Consider the following 23,119-nt stretch of genomic DNA (forward strand, 5'->3'; position numbering starts at 1 on the left):
ACAACTAGTTCAAAGCTGAAAGGATGCCTAGTGACTGAAAAGCCCAGAGGTGAAAGCAAACTCCGGTGCCACACAACACATGCAGCTGGACCATGGAATGTGAGACGTATCAGTCAAGGCAACCTGGAGACCTTAAAGCCAGGAATGGAAAAGCTAAACATTGCAGTACTTGCTGAGAGTGAACTAAAGTGGCCTGGGATGGGACATCTTCAGTCAGACAAACACACGGTGTTTTACTCTGGAAATGACAAACTCAGAAGAAATGGAGTGGCTCGGACAGTGACGTAAGATGGGGCACAGGCAGGAAAGTGCTTCAGTGGAACGTCCAATGGAATTGCAGCAATCAGAATTTATGGAAAGCCTATCAGCGTAACTGTGATTCCAGTTTATGTTCCAACAACAGATGCCGAAGGAGACATTGAAAGCTTTCCTCCTGCATCAGGAAGTTCAAACCTTTGCTGAAGTTCAAATGCTGAAAGACCAACAGGGGAGCAAGCTATCTGACCAGGAGAGGAAAAGCAAAGGGGGAAAGGATATACAAAAGAACGACACACAGGAGACAAAGAGACGGCAAGAAGAGGAATCCTGTGAGGAAGAACCTGCAATATTAGCAAGTGAGGTGAAAGCTGCTCTGAAAATGCTTGGAAGGAAGGAAGCATCCAGACCGGACACCAGCAGAACTGGTCCAAGTCCTCACATGAATATGCAAACAAATATGGAAATCAGAGCCAGGGCCCGCTTTGTTCTATTTTATGCACACTCCAGTCCCCAAGGAAGGAGATGCAGAAGAGTGCAGCCGCTGCAGGACCGTCACCCCGATTTCCCATGCAAGCGAAGTGATACTCGGGGTGTTACAACAAAGGATATTCCCCTGCGTGGAGTGAGAAATGCCTGATGGTGCAAGCTGGATCCTGAAATGGAAGAGGAACTAGAGGTCATATCCAAAGTAGGTGTTGGGTACTGGAGAGCACCAGAGAATTTCAGAAGAAGATTATAAGGAGTAATCTGTATAGATACAGCAAAGCCTTCGACTTGGTGGATCACGAGTAGTTATGGATGGTTCCTCAGCACCTGATTGTCCTGATGTGGACCCCACATCGTGGTCAAGAAGCGTCTGTTAGGACGGAACATGGAGAAACAATGGCTTCCCAGAGGCAAAGGCATCAGGCAAGGGCGTGTTTTATCCCCCTCTCCGTTCAGTCTGTGTGCAGAACTTAAGATAAAGCTCCATTTGGATCACAGGAAGAAGAAATGAAAATTGATGGAAGATACATCAGTGATTTAAGATACCAAGATGAGAGCACATTACTGGCGGCTTTGGTTTCCACAGTGAATCTAAACAACTCCTGGTGCCAGAGCAGAGTGCAAAATCAGGACTGCACTGAACAGCAAGAAAACAAAAATTTAGTCTACAGAAGAATTACATGACTTTAATGTCAACAATGAAGACCTGGAAAGTATGAATCGTTTTGCATGTTCTGTAGGCATGTAAAGAAACATAGAAACAGAGCGAGGCAGAAGGGGTCTCCCAGGCCATCTAGTCTGACCCCCGGCTCCAGCCGGCTCTGCTCACGACATGCCCACCATGTGCATGTCCAGCCTGTCCTTGAACACCCTCACTGATGGGGCCTCAACGAGCAGCAAGAAAAGAAAAATTTAGACTACAGAAGAATTAACTTAACTTTAATGTCAACAATGAAGACCTGGAAAGTGTGAATTGTTTTGCATGTCCTGAAGGCATGTAAAGAAAACTGAGACTTGAAAGGGCAGCAATGAAGAAACTAGAAAAGACCCTACAGTGTAAGCCATTTCATTAGAAGCCAAGGCCAAGAGCATCCGAACTGTTGCATCTCTGATCATCGTGCATGGATGGGAGAGGTGGAGAGTTAAGGAAGCTGGCAGGAGGAAGATTGAGAAGTGCTGGAAGCGAGGTGCGGGAGGAGGGTGTTGGAAATGCTCTGCACTGAGAGAGGAGCAGGTGGCTCCTAGAGCGAATCAAGCCAGAAATTGCTCTGGAGGCAGAAATGACAAAACGGAAGCTGTCATACTTGAGGCATGTCATGGAAGGCAGGGTTCGCTTGAGACGGCAGTGGCACCGGGAAAGTTGAAGGCAGAAGAAGGGGAGGGAGACCAGCCTTTCATGACTTGATTGCGTGAAAGAAGCCACCGCCTCACATTGACCGGAGCGGAAAGGGGCCCTGAAGGAAAAGGGCACCTCGGGGGGTTGCCGGAAGTTGGGGGATGACTTGGCAGCACAGAACAAGAACAAAGTTAATGTATCCAAAAAAACGATAGTACAAAAATCCAGGAGCTGCAAATTATTTGAAGAGAAATAAATGGGAAATAAAATGACCGCACAATATAGTTTAAATGATCTATTGAAACAGAGTCACAGCTTTATGTGGGAATTATTTTACTGAAATATTTGTAAACATTTCAAGGCTGCATCGCTTACTTACGTTTATGTTTAGCAAAAAAAGATGACCCCTGAAAGAAACACTCGTTCAGGGTATGTTCCCAAGAATTGCATCAGCAGTTCAGTTTTCGTCTGTGGAGGTAACTGTTGTGCCTTGCGTGTCACTCACTCTCTGCACTGCCCATCGGTTCCATTCCAAGTTCAGAAAAATTGATTCATGGAATCCTGGAACAGGAGAGTTGCAGGAGGCCATGGCGGCCATCGGTCCAGCCCCCTGCTATTGCAGGACACCGTGTCGCACCAGTGTAAGCTGGCCGCCCAGTTTCTTCTTGAATGTCTCCAGTGTGGGAGAGCCCGCAACCTGTCTTGGCAATGGGTCTCACTGCCGTATTGCTCTGACAGTGAGGAAGCTTTTCCTGATACTGAGCTTAAATCTGGGTTGCCGCAACCTGAATTGATTATTCCATGTCCTGCACTCTGGCACCAGCAGGAAGAGACCTTGACCTTCCTCTTTGTGATAGCCTTTGAGGTTCAGAAGAACTAGTTGAACCTTCTGCTTCATTCAGGGATGCACATGGGTCTGTGGTGCAGGCCGGGAAGGTGGGGCGGGGCTGCTTGAGGGAACCCCCGGGCTGCTGGTTGGCCCCCCGAAGGCTGGGCCAGAGGGACCCTTGCTCTGACCCGGCACGGCTCTTCCCACGTTCTTGCATCGTTCAGTGAAAACAGAGCGCAACTCCCGCATCAGCTTCCGCTTCCTTCAGTGTGTGATTGAGGGCAAATAGACCACGTATGCCTGTCCAGACCCAGCCGGGAGCGTAACATGCGGTTAAGCCATCTCACATGATTGATTGCATTACAGCAGCCCAGAAAACGATGGATAAATGCAGGCACAGAACCTTAGAAAAAAGGCAGCACTGGAAATTTTTCCTGGGAAAATCCGCACCTGCACTTCAGTAGTCTCCAGGTGCCGCTGGGTGCTGATTGGTAAGGGAACCGGCAGGCAAGGGGCAGAGGTGCTTGAGCCACGTGCTAATGATCATCCGCTGGAAAAGGGACTTGTGGCCGGGACCCCGAGCTGGAGCCCAGCTTGTTCTGCGTCCCACTCGTGCGAGGAGGCGCATGATCCCTACTCCAAGCAAAGCGGGGCACCCTGTGTGTCTCACAGGAGAGCAGTCTCTTTACCTGCTGCCTGGGATCAGCTGGACCATGTTCTCAGACACCCCCCTTCTGAACACTTCTGCTCGGTAGTTAGCTTTTCAGAAATCGGGACAAGCAGGGGGCTGAATAATGATCCTTGGAAATGTGCAACTATGGTGGGAGAGATTTCCTCCTTTCCCACACGTAGAGCCTGAAAAGGCCAAATGAAATTGCATACCCGCCCCACTCCCAGTATGAAGGAGCTGTGCTGGAGCAAGAATGGATGGTCTTGTAACCCAGAGTACGAGCTGGATGGCCGCTGCCTGGTTGCTGTCTCAGCAAGAAGGAAGCAGGCTTGGAGTTTCCCATACCTGCATTTGACACTTTGCAAAATGGCAGGCAGGGAGAGCTTGAAATCTTTCTTTGATTCTTTAATCTGTTTTGGATCCTACAGTTCGTGCCTTTGACAGCTTTGTTTGATCTCTCAGTGCTGCAGGAAAAAACGCCTTGGCAGGCATCAATACGAAGTGCTGAAGAATGTGAATTCCAGCTCTGTTCAGCGCCGACTGTTCCCTTCTTTGGCTCTTAGCTCAGCATCACCACCTACTGCATCTGCATCCTGCAGCTTTTACAGTCCCCTCTATGTTATCCTCACAGCAGCTCTGAGGTAGCTTAGCATAGAAGCAGAAATAGAGTGAGTCAGAAGGGGTCTCCTGGGCCATCTAGTCTGACCCCCGGCACCAGCTGGCTGTGCTCACAACATGCCTGAGGGTCAGCTTCTGGCCAAGAGATCCCAGGGGGCTTCATGGTCTGGGGAAACTAGAACCTGGACCTTCTGAGTCACAGGCCAGTACTCTAAGCACTGCACCACACTGCCTCTCCTCTATGGCACATCTGGCCAATGCAGTCCTTCTAAGCAATGCTGGTCTCTCCAGTGGCTGCCCTGGCTTCTTGGGACACCTGGGCTGCTGGGCATGTTCCTTTTGATCTTCGCACCGCTTTGTTGCTGTCGGTTCTGCCTCGTGCACCAGCGCGGCGCAAAGAGGCAGCGACTGGACGCTGCACCAGGGACCACGCCTCCAGACGGGCCGCCTCGGCACTTCTGCAGCTCCGTGTCTGGGAGGAAGACGGAGGCTGTGCGTCAGCTGCCAGCCTCCCGCCGGCAGTCGTAGGGGAGGGCACGAAGGCAGCGCCGGCCCCCAGGGGCTTTTCATAGCTGCTGCCCACCGACCCTGGCATTTGGCCCCCATGAACGCATTTAATGTTCTTTTAGCCATTCGAGAAGTCATTTCTTTAGTGCTCCCTGTTGGTCGCATTGGGTGACCTCCAACACTTGTGTACAAAGAAGGGAGGAAAAAATAGCATTTTTCTGCTCATGGACTCATGGCCAGGCCAGTGGGTTTCTGCTCTTCCTCTTCTGTTGTCCTGGCACCAGCCGTGCCTATTTGTGGATTAAGCTGGAGGGAGCAGCGGTGGCCTCCCGTGCGGCCCGCGAATCTCCCCCTCCAGCACTGCTGGGCCGGAAAGTCAGCTTGAGTGCGACTTTACTTGCATCACCATCACCATCGTCCTTCCACTAATTATGTTGATTCCTGACACTAGATCATTTCTACTCTCTTCTTCAAGTAGTGTTTTAGAGTGGCGTCCAGTAAGGAAATAAAAAGTAGCCACCATAGCAGCATACAGCCAGCTTGGCAAGAGAGTGAAGCAGGTTCTGCTGAGGATTTGAGCCCCACCTGGGGAGGGGGGAGGGCGGGCACTGGTCAGGCTGCGTCAGGGGAGGGCCCTGCAGCAGGGATGCCGCCGTGGAGGCCTCTGTCCCTGGAGCCCACCAGGCACAGCTTAGCAAATGATGGATCAGATAATGGCACTTCTGGGCTTGGGGGAGCTCGTTTGGGCAAGACAGACCTCACGGCAGCTTTGCCCCGTCCGCTTAGAACCACCCGCTGGGGATTACCTGAGTGGAGCCGGCTGGAGCCGGGGGCCTGACTAGATGACCCAGGGAACCCCTTCTGACTGGCTCCGTTTCTGTGTTTCTTGCGTGTCGGTCGTCAGGAATGGTGCAATAGGCGTTGAGTGACTTGTTCCCGCCACAGCCTGAGGGCCACATGTTGCGCCCTTTCTCACGTGCGGGCCCCGTGCTGTGGCCTGGTCTGGGTGTGGCCAGCGCAGGTGCGGCCAGGGGCATCTTTAGCGAGGGCCATGGCTGGAGCAATGGCTGGACCTTGGCAAAGGCGCTCCCAGCGGCCCACGTAGCCTGGCCATCCAAGGTGGCCCTGCGTGCCTGGGTAGCGCTCCGGGGCGCACGGGGTTCTGTGTCTGCGTGGGCTGCGTTCTCCACCCCGAGAGCTGGAGCCCCTGGGCTCAGCAGCCCCTCTTGCCCCCCAGCCCCGCACTCTCCGTGTGCAGACGTGCCCGCCAGCGAAGCAGCGGTAGAACCGAGGTGAATGCAGGAGCCTGAAAGGAGCAGTTGGGTAAACAAGACGCTCTGCAGCCAGACGGTGTTCAAAAGCAGCATCCAGAAAAGGCTGCTGGAAGAGCTGAGTGGCGTGGCCTGAAATTGCGGAGCTGAGCCGGCAGGGAGCCATCGCAGGCCCTGGAGTGTGCCGAGGCCGTTTCGCCAGCCTTCCCTGCTCGGGAGAACGATGGGTGAGCTCCTTTGAGGTCTGCGCTGGCTGGAGCACTCTTCCCAGGGCTCCGAAAAGGGCCACGCCAAGACGCAGGCATGTGTCTTCCCCCCGCCCCCCCCCGTGCTCACCTGTTAGTTGCTATGAAATTTACTCCCCGGATGTGCCTCTGACTTCTCCCCTCTGCAAGGCAACCTAATTTCCTTTTTTAAAAACATGTTTCGTTCTTGTGCTCCCTGGCATCGTGTATTCCTTCTGAGATGCACTAGCGAAAAGCAGATTGAAAGCAGACTGACTTAACGCAGGTGTTACAAAAAAGATTAAGAGGTTGCTGGAAAGATATCACTGGAGATTTGGGGCTTGCTTCCTGAAGTCTTTCTAAATTGACAGCTAATAGGTAGCTCTCCTTGATGGCTCTTTCCAGCTAGGTTTAACTGCCGGAGATCTGTGCACAAAGGGAGCCCTTTCACTTGCGAAGATTCATTTCAGATTTCTTTAACGGATCATTTCCGAGTTCCATAGTAACCGGGTTATTTTGCCTTTGTGCCATACACAGTAGGCATCTATCTCTTTTCTTAAGCAGAGTAAGTTAATTCATTACCTGCTCCTTCTTTCTCTGCCCCCAGTTGCAGTGGCACTGAGCTGCTGGTGAAGGTTGCCGTGAGCAGGGCTTTGTTTTGCTATGACGGCCCATCGCAGGGAAGGTAGAGCAACTGATGGGGAAGCCCAGGCCCAGCTTGTCAGGAGGCACACACCTGGTCGCTTGTGGCAGATGGGCAGATCATGCAAAGAAGCATTTGTAGCGGTAGTAGTAAGTGAATAAATTGTGTTTCCACCCAAAATTCCCCCACCATGCAATAAGCATTTTTATAAACAGTCCAATAAAAGCAGTGAAAGCCATCTTTAAAACATCGCAACTGCATTGGGCAGGTGGGAATGACTGCAGACACATCAGGCAGGAGGTTGTGCTTCCTAGAGCAACCCAGGAAACCAGCGTTTCTGGACTGGGACAGGTCTCCCAAGCTCTCCGGTGGGAGCCTTACCGCCTGCCTCATTCCCAGTTCTCTTAGCTTGTCCTGTTCTGGAAACTTAAGTGTCCGGAGCTATTCTGTGAAATGGCAGCTTCCTGCAGTGCCGGAGGTTGTTCCCACTAGCTCAGCCTAGCAAGTGCTGGAGGGCTGCCAGTTGTGGATACTGTCCCGGAGAGGGGAATAAAGCTGTAAAAGGTGTCAGAAGCCAAATAACCAGTCTCTGATGCCTGCCTAGAGCTGGACAAAAATTATTTTCCTCTGATATCCTTAGGGAGTAGGAATGCTGCTTTGGAAAGGGCTAAGCAGAAGTTGCCCAACAGTTGTTTTTCCATTGCCATTGTCATTTATTAAAGGCACAGTCACTCTCCCTTTTAGGTCTCAGTGCCCTTGCAAGATCCTTGCAACAGCACAAATCCTGAGCATACAATCACAGTTCCAAAAGAGAGAGACACACACACACCTTAGCAGCAGTGACGGCAGCAGCAGGTCTTGGAATATTGCGTGCAGATCGAAACAAATAAGTCTTCAGGATGTTTAGCCTTCATGAAGCCACCCCTCCCTCCTTGTGGGAAGGGATTTCCAGAGATGTGGGGCCTCCATGGAGAAAGCCCTGTCCCTCCTATCCATGCTGCTGGTGAGAGAGTAGGTCTTGGAGGTTTGCTCCTCGCTTTTAAGCCAGCAAAGTTTCACATATATGCGGACAGGCTGGGCCTTGGGGCTGTGGAAAGATAGTACAAGGGGCTGCATGCCTCCCCTATGCATCCCCTCCCATATAAATATTAGGGGAATTCTCTGGGTGTTTGTCTGCCACAGCAGCATGTGGTGCTCCTGGCCTGAGCACACATTCGGATCATAGTCAAGGATCATATACAAACAGCTTAATGGGTACAGTTTTGCTGCTGCTGTTGTCAAGTCTGTTTGCAAGATGGTAGATGAAAGTCCAGGTGTTGGTTTGCTCAGAGGTTCAGCAGGTGCCTTACAAAGGAGATGATTCCAGGTAGGTTCTGATGTCCCACAGCCTGGGAAAGGAGTCCCCGTTGTGGTCATGCAGATACACAGATGCTAGAACTCCCATCAGCAAAGCTGGTGGAGCTAATGCTCAGGGAACTTGGGAAATGTAGACCAAAACATCTGGAGGGCTACACGTTGCCCATCTTGTCTTAGAATATGGAGGATTTGTTTTTCGAGGCAGTTTTGCTGACTTGGAATCATTTCCCTGCTGTAATGTTTATTGCCACCGGAATTTGGCACAGCTCGGCATTCTGTCGGGAGCTGTTCGATCCGGGGGTGGTTCTTGGAAAGTTCACCCACCTGTTCCGCATCTGAGCCTCGCCACTTTTTGTCTGGGAATGCATCGCTCTTTGGGTGCAAATGTGTTGGCAACATTAATAATTACACACCCAGCTCTTTCATAATTTATCATAATGACTCTGTTATTGCATATTAGAGGAGATTTCCCCCTCCCTCCCTCAGTTGAGGCTGAAACAGATCATAATTGCCGATAATGACACTGGTTGCTTGGAGGTGAACTGGCTTCGTACTGGAGCTTTAATTTAGCAGTCGTGCTGGCGATGTCGCTCTTCCATGGTACATTACTTCGCGTCCAACCAAACCATGTGCTCTCCCAGACCCTCATTACAGCTGGAGTCGCATTGCTTGTTAATTAAAAAAAAGAAAAAGTGGGGGAGAAAGATGAGAACCGGCAGCCTGGAGCGCTCACTGCCCTGATGGGCAGAGGCGGAAGCGAGCGCACGGAGGCCTTGTAGAACTTGCGACTGGCCGTTTTGAGCTGGGTGAAGTCAGTGCTGCCTCTCGGGAAGCCGCCCTTGGTGGGGCCTCCTTCCTGCTGGGATGGTTTTTTCTTAATGGATCTTAATGACGGTGGAGCTGCTCATCGCTTCTAGCAAATGGGTCTTTCCAGCCTTGTGCTTTCTGGAGTAAAATGCATACAGGAAGTGGGGGCATTTGTAGGGGAACTCAGCTCTGTGGAGGAAAACGTGACCTTCCTGCTTCTGCTTAATTTTGGGGCAGATCTTCCCCCACCCACCCCGCCAACCCTGCTACTCTCCAGCTGAGCTGCGTTTCCTTTCTCCTCGGGAGGGAAACAGGCCGGATATGGCCAGAGGGCATTTGTGAGCAGAAGTGGGGAGGTGAAGCACCCCACCCGCCTGCTGACACCCTCCAGCTGATGTCCTTCTCTGTCCGTGCATTACGAAGCGAGTGCCGGGCTGCCGCTTGGAATGCCCAGATGCGGGGGCCGCGGGGAGCGCCAGGCACTGTGACTGCACGGCGGAGCGCATTGGCTTTCCTTGTGGGCCGAGAGCCGTGCGACTGGGACTGGGCGCGTTTTTCCGTTCTTCCACCGTGTGTGCTTTGGTCTGCCCTGAACCTGGCTTGCTCCCAGTGCTTGGAAGGGCCGGTTGACAGTTCAGCTCGTTGAGTGGGGAAGACTTATGGCCAGCCCTGCCGGGGATCCCAGAGGCAGTAATGCGACTCCTTGTCCTGGCACGGCAGTCTGGTGTTGCGGTGCCAGCTGTCTCCCAGTCTTCGCAAGGGGCAGGTGGTGAAGAGCAGCTGTTCCCGGAGCAAAATTGCAAGACCTCCTGAAGCAGCCTCGTAGGCCAGGTGTGGGCTTCCGATGGAACTTTCCCAGTCAGCAGCCATTGATGTCCAGTGGAAAATTTCCCAGTGCTTTCTTTATCTGTGGGACCTTTCCGTCTCATAAGGACAGATCACAGAATCATGGAATAGTAGAGTTGGAAGGGACCAGAAGGCCATTGGGTCCAACCCCCTGCTGTTGCAGGACTCCACGTCCCACCACCCCACACAGGTGGCTGTCCGAAAGCTTTTTGCATGTCTGCAGCGAGGGACAGCCCGCAGCTTCCCCAGGTAATAGGTTCCATTGCATTTTCCTGGTGGCTTGTCTATGTCTGGCTTCTTTCAACTTAAGCCTGTTATTCCGTGTCCTGCACTCTGGAATGAATGAGAGATCATGTCCTTCCTCTTTGTGACAGCCAGAGGCACCTGTAGCATGCCTCACTCTTCTCTTCCCGAGGCTGAATATGCCCAGTTCTCTCAGTTTTTCTTCACAGGGCTTTGCCTCCAGTCCCTGAAACATCCTTGCTGGCCTCCTCTGTACCTTGTACCCCTTCTAGCTTTTTTGCACCTTTTTCAAACTTAGGTGCCCAGAACTGGACACTGGACTCCAGTGAGGTCTGACTAGTTCTGGGTATAGGCCAGTGATGGTGAACCTTTTAGAGACCGAGCGCCCAAACTGCAACCCAAAACCCACTTATTTATCGCAAAGTGCCAACACGGCAATAAAACCTGAAAACTCAGTTTTTAGTTTAGAAAAAACAACTCACAGCCAGTCCAAGCAAATCAATCAATCAATCAATCAATCAATCTCTCTCTCTCTCTCTCTCTCTCTCTCTCTCTCTCTCTCTCTCTCTCTCCTTGGCAGGGCACTGATGGGCCATGCGAAACCTCGTGTGAGTCGTGGCTAATGAGTCGCGGCTCGTGATGTCATCACCTGGTGCCGCTAGTCCTTTCCGAGCATGCGCATGGCCCCTGTGTGCGCTGTTCTCCGATGCTCGGCTGCTGAGGCGATGCTGGGCGACTTGGCCCGCGTGCCGACAGAGACGGCTCTGTGTGCCCGCTGAGGCGTGCTGCCCTAGGTTCGCCACCAGTGGCCTAACCCGACCCTGCTGCACACCCCTAACCCCTAATATAGGGATAAAACACCATTGAAAGGGGAGATTTTGAAAACACCTTCTTTGAGTAGCTTTTTCTGCACGGCTCATCTTTTCTGCCCATTCTAAACGTTCCTGCCATCAGAATCATGCCAGGAAACCTTGTTTTCCTAACCCTAACCCTACCCTGCTGCACACCCCTAACCCCAAAATAGAAACAGAGTGAGACTGAAGGGGTCTCCTGTACCATCCAGTCTGACCCCCGGCTCTAGCCGGCTCCGCTCACATAGGGCTGAAGTTCCATTGAAACGAGGGCGATTTTGAAAAAGCCTTCCTTGAGTAGCTTTTTCTGCACAACTCATCATTTCTGGCCCTTCTAAACACATTCCAACCATCAAAATCATGCCAGGATACCACGTTTTTCTAACCCTACCCTGGTGCACACCCCGAACCCTAATATAGGGCTCAAGTTCCATTGGAAATAGGGTGATTTTGAAAAGCCTTCCTGGAGTAGCTTTTTCTGCGCATCTCATCATTTCTGCCTATTCTAAACACTTTCCAGCCGTCAAAATCATGCCAGGACACCTCGTTTGTCTAACCCTAACCCTACCCTGGTGCACACCCCTAACCCTAATACCTGAAATTCATGGGGATACGTTCTTAAAGCACCTGCTAATTGTGGAAAACCACGAATTGGGTGCCGGGATGTGCGCCGGCCGCCAAGGTGGTGTGGGCAGGAGGCGCGGGCCGGGGGCAGCCGCGCGCACATGGCGAGGCCGGGGCTGGGGCTGGGGCGCCCCGCGAGCATGTTCTCCAAGGGAGTCCGAACTCGGAAGAAACCGTCTCCTTGCGAGTGAGCTGCCGCATGGCAAGGCGCTGTCTCGCTGGGCTGAAGTTCCACTGAAACGTTATCCTGCGTACTCCAGGGGCCGAGGAGCTTGGGCGGGAGGAGGCCGTGCCGCCATCCTGCTTATTGTGTGTGGCCAGTTTGCCTCTGTGTTGTGTTGTGTTGTGTTTCCAGTGCTGGACAGGATGGGCCTTGGGTCCAATTCAGCCTGGCTTTTCTTGCGTTCTTAAAAGTTCTTTAGACACAGTGAATGGGTGCCAATTGCAAAGACAGCATCATGCAAGCAAGGCAGCTTGGAAGTAGCAAGCGGTGTTTTTCAGGGAATTGTCCCTGGCAAGTCTGTGAAAGATGCACAGAAGCCACGGGGAGACACCTGTGCTTCACAGGGAGAGGGAGCGAAGAAGCAGCCACGGCAACACTGAAGGTGCACCACCAGGTGCCTCCCTGGAAGAGCTCCGGGCTCTTCCGAAGAGCAGGTGGTTGCCAGCGCACCGGAGCAGTTCTTGGGCTGCTACGGTACTGAGGGTATAAAGTGTTTTCAGGGCCTTTGTTTTCTTCTTAAAGGTAAACCATGCAAGGGAAGCGCTTCTACCTCCTTAAGAATATTCCAGGTATTCCAGTAGCAAAACAATCTACGTAACATCACACTGAGATCACATGAAGTGTGGTTTAATTTTCTCCCTCAGGTATTTCTAGATGATTACTTTTCAGAGTATCGGGCCAAAAGTCAACACAGGGCTGTTTCAGCTCTGTTCAGTAAATACAGTTAAAATAAACATGGCAAATACATTTTTTTCTGGTTATCAGAAAGTTTTCCAGAGCAAACTGACAATTTTCCAAAGAAAATGGCCTCATGTAAATTAGCCTGATTGGCACTGGATAACTTCGGGAAAATTTACCCATTTGTGATTTTTGGAAACCCCGTATCACTGAGTGGACAGGGTCATTTCATTTTGTTTCCTCCCAGCCAAACAGAGGGACAAAAAGAACCCGGGAAGATGAAGAAGAAGATCTCAAGCTGCGGCACAAGCAGGGCGGTGTGCGGGAGCGTGTCCGTCACCGGGAGGAGGAGGCTCCTGCATCGGAGGACACGGATGCTGACAAGAAGAAGCTGCTGCACGTGATCGAGAAAGGCGATGAGGAAGAGGAAGAGGTGAGCGGACTGTCCTTGGGCCGGGGTGGGCGGTGCTCGTTGTCGGCTCCCGCTGGCACAGGTGCAGGGGTGGCGCTGGAGTTGGGACCTGCGGTGGGCGGCAGGTGGGCCTGCCGTGCTCCCCTTGACAGAGCCCCACGCTCCTGGGCCTGACGCAGAATGCACCTCTGGGAATCCTGCAGAATGCGTGGCCCCTTGTTTTCTCCTGAGGAAATTGAAAAGTGGCCATAGCGATTTTACTTTTAGACAGAATGGGATGAAAATGGCGGGCTTAGGAATGCCGCCCCTGCCTGAGGGAAGGAAGGCTGCTGAGGTTTAGAAGCAGAGTGGCCGTGGCCCTAAGGGTTAAAAAAGAGCCACCCTTCCCCTCGTGTTGATACGGGTATTACTCTGGAAAGGGCATCCTGGCAGAGGTCTCTTAAGTTCAGCCGCAGCCTTTCAGTCTGGCCAGGGCAGGAGCTTTGACCTGGACGAGGGTCCGGGAGTCATTTTGCCAGAACGGGCGCCAGGGATGGCTGACCGCCCAAGCAGGAGCCTGCGCACGTTTTGATTTAACGGTTGGGTTTCCGCACTGGCCGATGGCGGAGGCTCTCGGCACGGTCCGGAGCAGTCGCCACAGTATGCGACGGGTGGCGGGAGTGGCGCAGGCGCGTGAGTGATGCATCCGAGGCAGGGCTGAGCGCGTGGCCGTGTGTCCATCCCTCCAGGAGGAGCCCCTGGATGAGAGTTCGGTGAAGAAGATGATCCTCACTTTTGAGAAGCGATCGTACAAGAACCAGGAGCTCCGGATCAAGTTCCCAGATAACCCTGAGAAGTAAGTCTCCTTGCGGGGGTGGCTTTTCTCTCGGCCAAGGGTCCTCGGGGTGCTGCTGTTGGCCTCTTGGTCCCTCGTTCGTGCAGAGGGCAAGCAAATAGACGTCGCTTGGTTTTTAACTCCAAGCACTCTGCTTCAGAGATTGAGAGCTGGGCAGCAGTGGGCACAGGAGCCTGGCCTCTCATTCCCAAGGAAATAAGGATTTAAGCTCCTGCCACAGCTCAGTTCAAGAGCTCTCCAGCCGCACCTGCTGGATCCGTGGCTTCTGACCCCCTGCGTTTAGATCGAGCCAAACTTCACCGAGCCAAAGACCGTGGCAGGTGAAGCGACCCTCAGGACTTGTGGACACGACAGGTCAGCCGCTCCTCTAACGCGCCAGATCGGGCAAGCCGCCACGCCGTGCAGATCTGTCTGGAGTGATGCTCTGTCTCGCGGCCACGTGGGATCGCAGAGGGACACGGCTGGCTGTACCTTCTTATCAGAAACCGTGCTTGGAAGTGGCGGGAGCGGCTTTGCTGAAGCTCATGCGGCTGCTGACAACAAAGCATCAAAGAAAACTTTGCGAGGCAGCAAGCGGCACAGCTGAGTGCAGAAGTGGGTTGGAGCGAAGGCAGGGAGGTGCTGCTTCCTTCTGAAATGTGAGCCCTTCTGGCAGGATGCCGGCTTTTCCGGCATGACCCTTCTGGCAGCAGCTACCGCCATGCACTGAAGGGCCGCAGGCGGGGGCCCCTGGTGTCCCGGCCTGGGGCCACCCCCGGCAGGGAAGCCTCTGCTCCCTGGTGCCCGTGCTTGCCTGCCACGGGACTGGCAGGGGCTGTGGAGCGTGGCCCCTGAGGGTGCTTTCAGGTGCCTGGTCTGTCTGGACTCAGACTTCCAAAGGCTGGTGGGAGTCGGCTGGGTTCTGCTTCCCAGAGGGAGCTTGCTGAGTGGACTGTTCGGACCCAGAGGCCTTCGGGCTGGCTCTCCTGGACTCTGCAGGTACTTCCTGGCCCAATGTGTGTTCAGCTTGCATGATTACTTCTCTGGCCAAATGGAGATTAGGTACCTGCAGTTCCCTTTACATATTTGCCAAATCTGCTCAGTGTGAGGAAATACATTCTCTCAAGACTTTACATTTGGATTAGGTTAAAGCACACAGGGATAGAGAGCTCTTAGCCTTAACCTTTCAAAAGTAGGCCAAAGCATAATGCGAGGACATCGTGCGCTTGTCTTCCCCCTCCCAGATCGTTGCCTGGTCTGTCAGGGAGGCCGTGAGCCGCTTTTCCTTCCCCGAGGAACGTGCCGTTCCTTGGTGTGCTCGGCATCCCCTGGGCAGCTGCCTCTCCCTTCTCCTGAAGCACGAAAGTAGGCCTGCACTGCAGTTTTCTGCTTTGCTGAGTCCTCCAACCATCATGACTTTTCAGTATGCAAGTACTTTGCAATGCTTTCACTATTCAGATATGCCAGAACCCTTGCAACAACCCTGTAGGGTAGGCCAGTATTAGTAACTCCATGCTCTGTGCTGTGGATTAGGGCGGGAGGACGAGTCCAGGGGTGTCACTTACCTGCAGCTGCCCAGCAAGAGCATCAGAAGTGCTGCTCGCCGATCCTGACCAAGGCCCACCCATCTTCTCCAGCAACTGGCATTCACGAGCATAATGCCTTTGATGCCTGCGATAGCATGTGGCCATTGCATGTGGCCGCTGGCAGCCCCCTCCACGAATTTGGCCAGGTGCCCTTCCCGGCTGCACACAGAATAGCAGGGTTGAAGGGGCCAGGAAGGCCACCGGGTCCAACTCCCTGCTCTCGCAAGGAACCAGTTTCCACCCTCCCACTCAAGTGACTGCCCCGTTTCTTTTTGGATGCCTCCAGTGTGGGAGAGCCCCCCACCTCTCTAGGCAGCCGGTCCCACTGCCATGTTGCTCTGACTGTGAGGAAGCTTTTCCTGATGTCCAGCCAGAATCTGGGTTGTCCCAACTTGGATTGATTATTCCGTGTCCTGCACTCTTCTGGCATCAGTGAGAAGAGATTGTGAGCTTCCCCTTTGTGACAGCCTTGGAGGGACTTCTAGAGGGACGTCATGTCCCCCCTCAGTCTCCTCAGGGCTGAACATGCCCAGTTCCCTCAGTCTCTCCTCACAGGGCAGCGTTCCCAAACCCTGGATCATTTTTGTTGCCCTGCTCGGGGCTGTTTCACATATTAGTGGCTGTCAGGACTGGTGATGGCGCACGGGTCAGCTTTAAACTGGGGAGTGGCTGATCTGCAGCTTGTTTCCTGGTGGTATCTCCTCATTGTTTCCACTCCAGCCTCCATTGGGCCGCCTCTTCTCCCCAGATCCTCCGTGGAGGTCTGACTCTGCTGCCTGCCCGGTCAGGCCTGCCCGCTTGCCCCCGTCAGCTTTTCCTCGTTTTTGGAGGCGCTCGGGCTGGCCGGGCTGGCCGAAGAATGCTTTCTGCTGCAGCAGAGAGCTCCTGAGAGCTGTGGGGTGTCACATCCGGGGAACTCGGCGGGATGCCTTGTGCCAAGCTAGACAGGAGTGGGTTTTACCGCTCCGCTGAAGATCTGTTTGAGTGGCAGTTTCCTGAAGGCCGAGAGCTGCCCCCACCCCGATCCGTTCGAGGCTCCCGCACTGAGGGCTCTCCGCTCGCTCCCAGGGCTGCCGTCACTGTCCACGGTCCTGCCCGCTTTCCCAGCCGTCTGCCGCCTTGCCTGGCCAGCCGCGGCTGGTCCGTGCTCCCTGCCCGCCTTGGGGCCCCAGTGGAACTGCAGGAGGCTTTTGATGGACTGGGCCACACGTCAGCCTCCGTGGGGCCGGCCGGGCGTGCGCGGGCGGGCGGCAGCAGGAGGGGGCGTGCGGTGGCCGCTCTCTCTCAGACACTTCCTCCCGGTTGTCTCGCGGCGAGCACTGGGTCCATAGCAGACCCCCGCAGGGCTGAGCCTTCCTGGTGCGGGGTCTGCTTCCAGGGAGGAAGGCGGCCATGTCGCTGTGTGGGAAGCGCACGCTCCGGGGGCAGGTGACGTGCGGAGGCGAAAGACCGGCTCTCGATGGGCCGGAGACGGCTGGTGGCATGGCTCTTGCTCCAGGCCTGCCGCTTCCTGCAGGGTGCTTGTGGGCCTCTGCCGGCCGCTTTATTTGAAGTGAGCAGGGGTCACCTGGAAGCAAGCCGCAGCGCTTTCCATAAAAGCCATGGGTGGTCCTGCCGTCTCCCGGGTGTGTCAGCCTTGGAGTTTGGCCCCTCATTTGTGACGGAAGCGATTCTGGAGATGAGTGGCATCTCGCGAATGAAGCCAGAACGCAGCGGGGCTGGGTGGGTGGGGGCTCTCAGAGGCCCCCCTGCTAGATGGGCGCAGGGCGGAGTTCTCTGCTGTCCCCTCACCTTGGTGTCCGTGCAAGCAACCCATGGGAATGGAACTGAAGCTCACCCATCCCATTCCCAGTTCCCCCAGTTCCCCACTCCTGGGGGCGGAGGGAGGCGCTCAGGAGCAAAGGAGGAGAGCCCGGCTGGTCCAGCTTCGCCGCCGTCCTTCCGCCAGGTGAGATGGCAGGAACGCAGGCGAAGGCTGGGAGGAGCCTGCAGGAGGTGTGCGGGGGGGCTCCTCTCCCGTTGCCCATGAACTGCCCCCCATACCCTGCACCTCCGACTGTTAGCATCGCCCCGGGGAGGGGCAGGGCTGCGTGCTGCAGGCTGCAGTTGCCCGTGCGAAGGCTGCGCTTGGCACGCACGTGGCTGAATCCTGTTTCACGCTGCTCCGGAGCAGACGCCCAGGACAAAAGGGCCGTGTTCTATTTTTGTGGCATTTCTTAAATGCCCAGATTGCCACCCATGAAAGATCCGTGTAAGACCTTTTCGGATCCCAGCAAAAAGAAGACCCAGAAAAGTCCCCCTCCCAGCTCAGCCTTGCTTTCAAAAGTGGAGCAGGAAGCGCCCGTCACCAGCTCTCCTCCGGGGGGAGGCTGCGGAAAGCGCGGCATGTGAGCAGCCCGACCTGCCAGCAGCCGCTTTCTCTGTTAAGCCCCGACGTGGGCAGTTACGCTGATCTGTGCAGTTTTGACTAGTCAGTTCTTCGCCACAGTCCTGCAGTTTTCAATTTCGCCAAGTGCCTGGGCCCGTCCTGCATCCTTTCTCTTCTGAATGACAGAGTTGCAAATTAGATTATGGGAATTACCTGAGCTCAGAGTACTCCGGGGGAGAGGAGGGTCCCTGCAAGCGGCACGGAGGGGGCGTGGGGGGCAGGGAGCCGCTTTGCTCTCGGCGGGCGCCTGGCCCCGGTCCTGCGTGTGCTCGGTGTGGGTCCATCATTGCTGGAGAGGAGTAGCCTTGACCCAAATTGGGGCCCAAAACGGGAGGGGAAGCTCTGGTCAGGGAGGATGGGGCCTGTAGTCCCACTTGCTCCTGGAGGGCCGCAGGTTTCCCATCCTTGAGGGTGAGCTTGGGTACCGCTGGGACTGGAGAACTGAGAGAGGGCAGGCAGGGGCAGGGAGATGAGGAAAATCAGGAGAGCCTTTGGAGCAAAGAGCAGCCTGTGGCAAGGAGAAGTCAAGCAGCAGAAACCGCGTGGTTCTTGGTTCAGAGCACGCTCACCGGGTGTGGACTCGGGGGAGAGGCGAGGCAGAGGATGGTCGGGCAGCCCCCTGGGCCAGCAGCTGGCTGCCTCTTGCCGCCGTGTTCCGCACCGGCCTGCCGCGGCTAGCCAGACGGCAGCGCGTACTCGCCCGGGGACGGCTCTTGCTGACCGTTGCCCCGCCTCTGCCTGCAGGTTCATGGAGTCGGAGCTGGACCTCAACGACATCATCCAGGAGATGCACGTGATCGCGACCATGCCGGACCTGTACCACCTTCTGGTGGAGCTGAACGCCGTGCATTCCCTCCTGGGGCTGCTCGGCCACGACAACACCGATATCCTTTCTGTGGCGGAGGGCCAAGTGCTCCTGGGAGCCCCTGTCGCTCACCATCGCTTTGTCCCCGTGGGTGTCTGTTCTGTGCAGCTGGCCGCCCCCACGGGTATTCCTGGCAGCGGCTTAATTTGGATTCAGGCGGAGTGCGGCGCTCAGGAGCAGCGCTGCTGTGGCATTCCGCCTCTGCTGCAAAGCCAGCGGGACGTCACGGGCTCGACAGCGTGCGAGCGGCCTTGGCAGCGCCGGTGCTCTGGAGCCGAATCTTGGCAGCCACGGTCACGGAGAGGGAGGGGCCGAATGGGACCATCCCCAGGCGGGGGCCGGGAGCCATCATTCTGGGCTAAGAGTCACCCGAACAGCACACGGGAGTGTTTGCGCCATGGGCAGTGGGAGGAAGGGAGTGGACAGGGAGGGATGGCTGGGGGAGAACCCTGGAGTGGGAGGGGGCCGTTGAGGCAAGCCCCCTGCTCATGGAAAGCCTCCAGCTTGAAGCATCCCCAGTAGTTGGCCATCCCGCCTCCCCTTTGACAAAGCCCCTCCCAAAGACCCCGGGGTGGACGTGGGGCAAGAGGAGCGGTCCTCCCATGGACCAGTCACTGGTTGACGAGCCGGAAACCGCGCGTGGGAACACACGGTCCTTTCTCCCAGTGGGAGGAGGCAACCGGCGGGGTCCCGTGGGGTCCTGTATCGGGGCCCAGGCTCGCAGACCTATTCATAAACGACCTGGGAGCGGGAGAGAGCAGCCACGGGGCCAGGTGTGCTGAGGGCCCCAGACTGTTTAGGGTGGTTGAATTCCCGTCGAAAGGGATTGTGAGGCGCTCCGGAGGGACTGGACTGGGGGGGGAACAGGCGTCGACATGGCAGGTGCAGGTCAGTGGAAGCAAACGCAAGGTGAGGCACGCTGGGGAAGAAACCGCTTCCTTTTTGCAAGTATGAGCTGCTGAAAGCCGAGCTGGTGGGCCAGGAGAAGGACCTTGGGTGGTGGCAGCCGCTCCCCGCCAAGGCCGGCCGGCGCGTGGCTGCCGTGGGGAAGGCGAGGCCGGTCCGTGCTGGCGTCCTTAGGACGGCTTCGGCCAGAGCCCCGGCGTGGTGCTGCCCTTCTGCAGACGGGGCTGTGCCGCTTGGCATGCCATGTGCAGCGCGCGCTCTGCGCCTCAAGCACAGATTGCAGCGTCGGGAAAAGGGCAGCCAAACGGACTGAGCGGCTGGAGCGGCCCTCTCTGGAGATAAATTGCAACCGCCCAGGTGGCTTATCTTGGAGGAAGGGTGGGGGGGGGGGCGCGTGGCAGGGGCGAGCAGGCTGCGCACTGTGTGGAGGAGGTGGACGGGGTTCCCTGTTTCACACTCCTCGGACCCGAACTGATGGTCCCATGAAGCCGCTCGGTGGGATATCCAGGGCCGAGCCAAGGGAGCGCTTCCCACACAGCAGGCAGTTGAAATGTGGACCTCGCTTCCGGGAGACGCAGTGACGTGACCCGTCCGGGGGCTCTAAAATAGAGTGGGGCAAATTCACGGGGGTGGCGGCGGCTGCCGGCGGCTTCCCGTCGCCCTGGCGCTCGGCCACCTGCAGTGGCAGAGGGAGCGCGCCCTTGTGCGCCAGGGTGAGGAACCTGGCCAGGAGGGAGCTGTCCGCTCCTGCCCTGCTTGGGGCCAGCTGGGTGGCTGCCCTGCCACCGCGTTGAGGCGACGCTGGAGCAGACGGGCCCTGCTCCTGCAGCGAGGGAGGGCCCCCCAGCTCCAGGGGCGGTCGGGGCCACTGTCTGGCCGGGAAGCCTTTCCTGCCGCTCCGCCGGATCCACCTCCCTGCCAGGACAGCCGGTCCCGCTGGGTGCTGGGGCTTCCGCTCTCTGGCTGGAGCCGCAGCTGCAGGAGGCTGGTCGGGGCGTTGCTGTGGGGGGGCCGCGGCAGTGAGAGGCGGCAGCCCCCTGGTGCGAAGGCTTGGGGTTCAGCGCTCAGCCTGAGGACAGCCAGGGAGCTGTAAGGCGGCCACGGGCTTAGCCGGCCCCCCGCCGTGCTGGATGGCAGCTCCCTCGTTCCCCGCCGGCGTGGCCGTTGCCTGGGGAAGGCCGACAGAAACGCTTGAGAGAAGGGCACTTGAACAGAAGGGCAGGAATAAACGAAAGGCATGGGTTCTCGGTGCACCGGCATTCCTGGCAGCTGACAGGGGCCACATTCCCTTCCGAAGAGTGGGACACGGGAGACGCCGGGCTGGAGACGGGAGCGTGCCTGCTGGCAGGAGTCTCTGGAGGAACCTGTCCCAGGGGCTGCCCCCTTTGAGGGCCAGCGCGCTGCAGCAGGAAGGTTTGAGCAGAACGGGGCGTGTGTCCCGGCGCCTGAGGGGACTCCTTCGCATGTGTGAGGATTTGGGTCACTGCTGCTGTGAGTTAAATTTCACTGCCAGCCAGTCGCCAAAGCTCCCTGGACAGTTTGCAATTAAGAAAATGCAATATAAAATAGGAATCACAGTGAAAACGTCATTTTTTAAATTTAAGTCAGGTTTCAACAGTTTAACTCGGAGCGCTTGGCCTCCTTAGGCGCTGGCAGCACCCCTGCCAGTGCTGCTTCGGTCGATCCAGGACGGCCTTCAGGTGGGGCCGGGAGGATAGCCAAGCCAGCGCCGGGGTCAAGTTGGGGCACTGCTGCAGAGCCGGCCCTCCCCTCATGGTCACCAGCCGAGCTCCCCGTCCAAGTCAGAGGGGGGCGCTGGTTGGTGATGCCAGTGTCCAGGTGGACTGTGCTAGGACGGGCATCTATCCAGTATTGCAGCCCAAAGCCAGGTTTATGTGCGTGGTATGAGAAATGCCAGGTTTATGTGCGTGCCTGGAGAACATCCCGGTTGGCTGCAACCCTCCAGCGCAGGGCTGTTTCCAGCCAGACCTTCAGAAGGACACCGGTTGCGTCTTCGCGATTTGCCTCACCTTGATCAGCGAACTCTGAGCTCCGCACACTCTGCTGCTTGAACTGGTCACATAGCAAGTTTAGCAGCCCGGTGATCTTGTGATGGAAGCCCTTCCGTGTGCGTCCGGCTTCATGGCTCCAGCTGATTATCCTTCAGCGTGTTTGCTGGAGATGATGGACAGCTCAAGCGTGGCTCCTTGTGCCGAAAGGTTAGCGCGGATTTGTCATTCTGGGGGAAAAACATCAGCAGCAGGGATTTTGATTGGGACTTGGTGGTCTTGCCCACAGTGACCTGTTAGAGGAGGAAACGCGGCTGGTTGTGTTCCTCAGCCATGTCTGGGATGGCAGCCGCTCTGATGGCCTGTCAGAATTTTGAGTTTCCAGCAAAGCGGGGTCATCCCGTGTCTGTTGATCGGGCTGGAGCGGAGACTTGACTTGCACGCCGCAGCCCCCGGGGAAGGGTTGGTGCCGAACAACTGCGGGCGCTTCTCTGAGATGCAGGAAGGCAAACCGCGAAGAGCAGGCTGAATCTGGTTGGCTTCAGGCACCGCTGTAGCGCAGTAGTGAGAACCCGGGGAGTGCTGAAGTGAAGCGCCTGGGAGACGTTCCCCTTCAGCCGGCGGCTTTGCGTAAAACGGTGAAGAGGCGATTTGGAAGCGGCTCACCTGAAAGGAATGCTAAACTGACGCTTGGCTCTCCACACTTGATTTAAAAGTGGTGCCTTGGCAGGGGAGGATGGAGATGCGAGTCGGATAAAAGCCCCAGCAGTAAAATTAGAGGACCAGGCAGCTCCTTTGCTGCAGCAGAGCCAGGCGTGTGAGGCGGAGATAAAGCCTGGATGGTGGCTTAAATTACGAAAGGCCAAGGCCCCCCCGGAGGGGACCAGCTCCATTCGCAGCCCCTTCAGCAGCGCTGGCAGCATCTGCAGGAGTCAGATAGCAAGGCCTCTGTCTGGGTGCAAGAGGGCCCCACCCCAAAGAGCTCCGGGCGCACTCGGGAGGCTGTGCCGGCAGTGCGAGGCGGCTGCTGCGTGCAGGTGCTCGCTCTCGCGCGCTCGCTCGCCTGGCGCGTCTCCGGAGCCTGAGGGCACCGTTGACAGAGACAAATCCTGCTTTCCTAATCTCATTTTTGCCTTTACTAAGATGAATTAAGAGCAGAGGAAGTTGAGCTTTTGCTTGATTTCCTACCTGCAGGGCTGTGTGCCAAGATGTTTATCCTGCTCCATCTCCCCGAGGGGCTAGTTTTCTATGATAAGTCAAGCCCGACAGGATGGATGCTGGCGCTTCAGACCCCTCTCCCCTGGCAGTGGCGGGCCTCTGCCTACCAGAAGCTGGCTGCTGGAGGGTTGGTGCCACACGGGCCGTGAAAGAGGCCCCCAGCGGACACATCTCCAGGTGGAGAGGGGTGCAGAGGTTCAGCGGTGCAGCCGGCTCGATCGGCAAAGGCTGCTGCAGAGTCGTTTCCTCCCCTCGGCCAGGGCCAGGCCAGATCAGTTGAGTGATTCTCTGGTTGTGGGGCAGCCCTCCCGCGGTGCCTGTGGGGCCGGGGCATAGTGGACTTGAAGGGGACTGGAGTTCCACAAAAGGATCGGCTCCTGAGGGAGGAGGTCCACTTCTCCACCATCCTCT

At 56.1% G+C, this 23,119-nt stretch overlaps 1 protein-coding gene across 1 annotated transcript in view; it reads left to right on the top strand.

The window, feature by feature from the left end:
• Positions 1-12,321: 12,321 nt before the first annotated feature.
• Positions 12,322-23,119, top strand: part of CTNNBL1 (catenin beta like 1) — a 63,779-nt gene continuing 52,981 nt past the window's right edge. Inside the window, exons 1-4 of the mRNA XM_044455111.1 lie at positions 12,322-12,361; positions 12,692-12,903; positions 13,611-13,717; positions 18,455-18,594. Of these exons, the coding sequence (XP_044311046.1) occupies positions 12,322-12,361; positions 12,692-12,903; positions 13,611-13,717; positions 18,455-18,594 (499 nt within the window). The remainder of the gene's footprint in view (positions 12,362-12,691; positions 12,904-13,610; positions 13,718-18,454; positions 18,595-23,119) is intronic.

Source organism: Varanus komodoensis, unplaced genomic scaffold, assembly GCF_004798865.1.
Source record: "Varanus komodoensis strain SLA01 unplaced genomic scaffold, ASM479886v1 scaffold8, whole genome shotgun sequence".
NCBI lineage: Eukaryota > Metazoa > Chordata > Lepidosauria > Squamata > Varanidae > Varanus > Varanus komodoensis.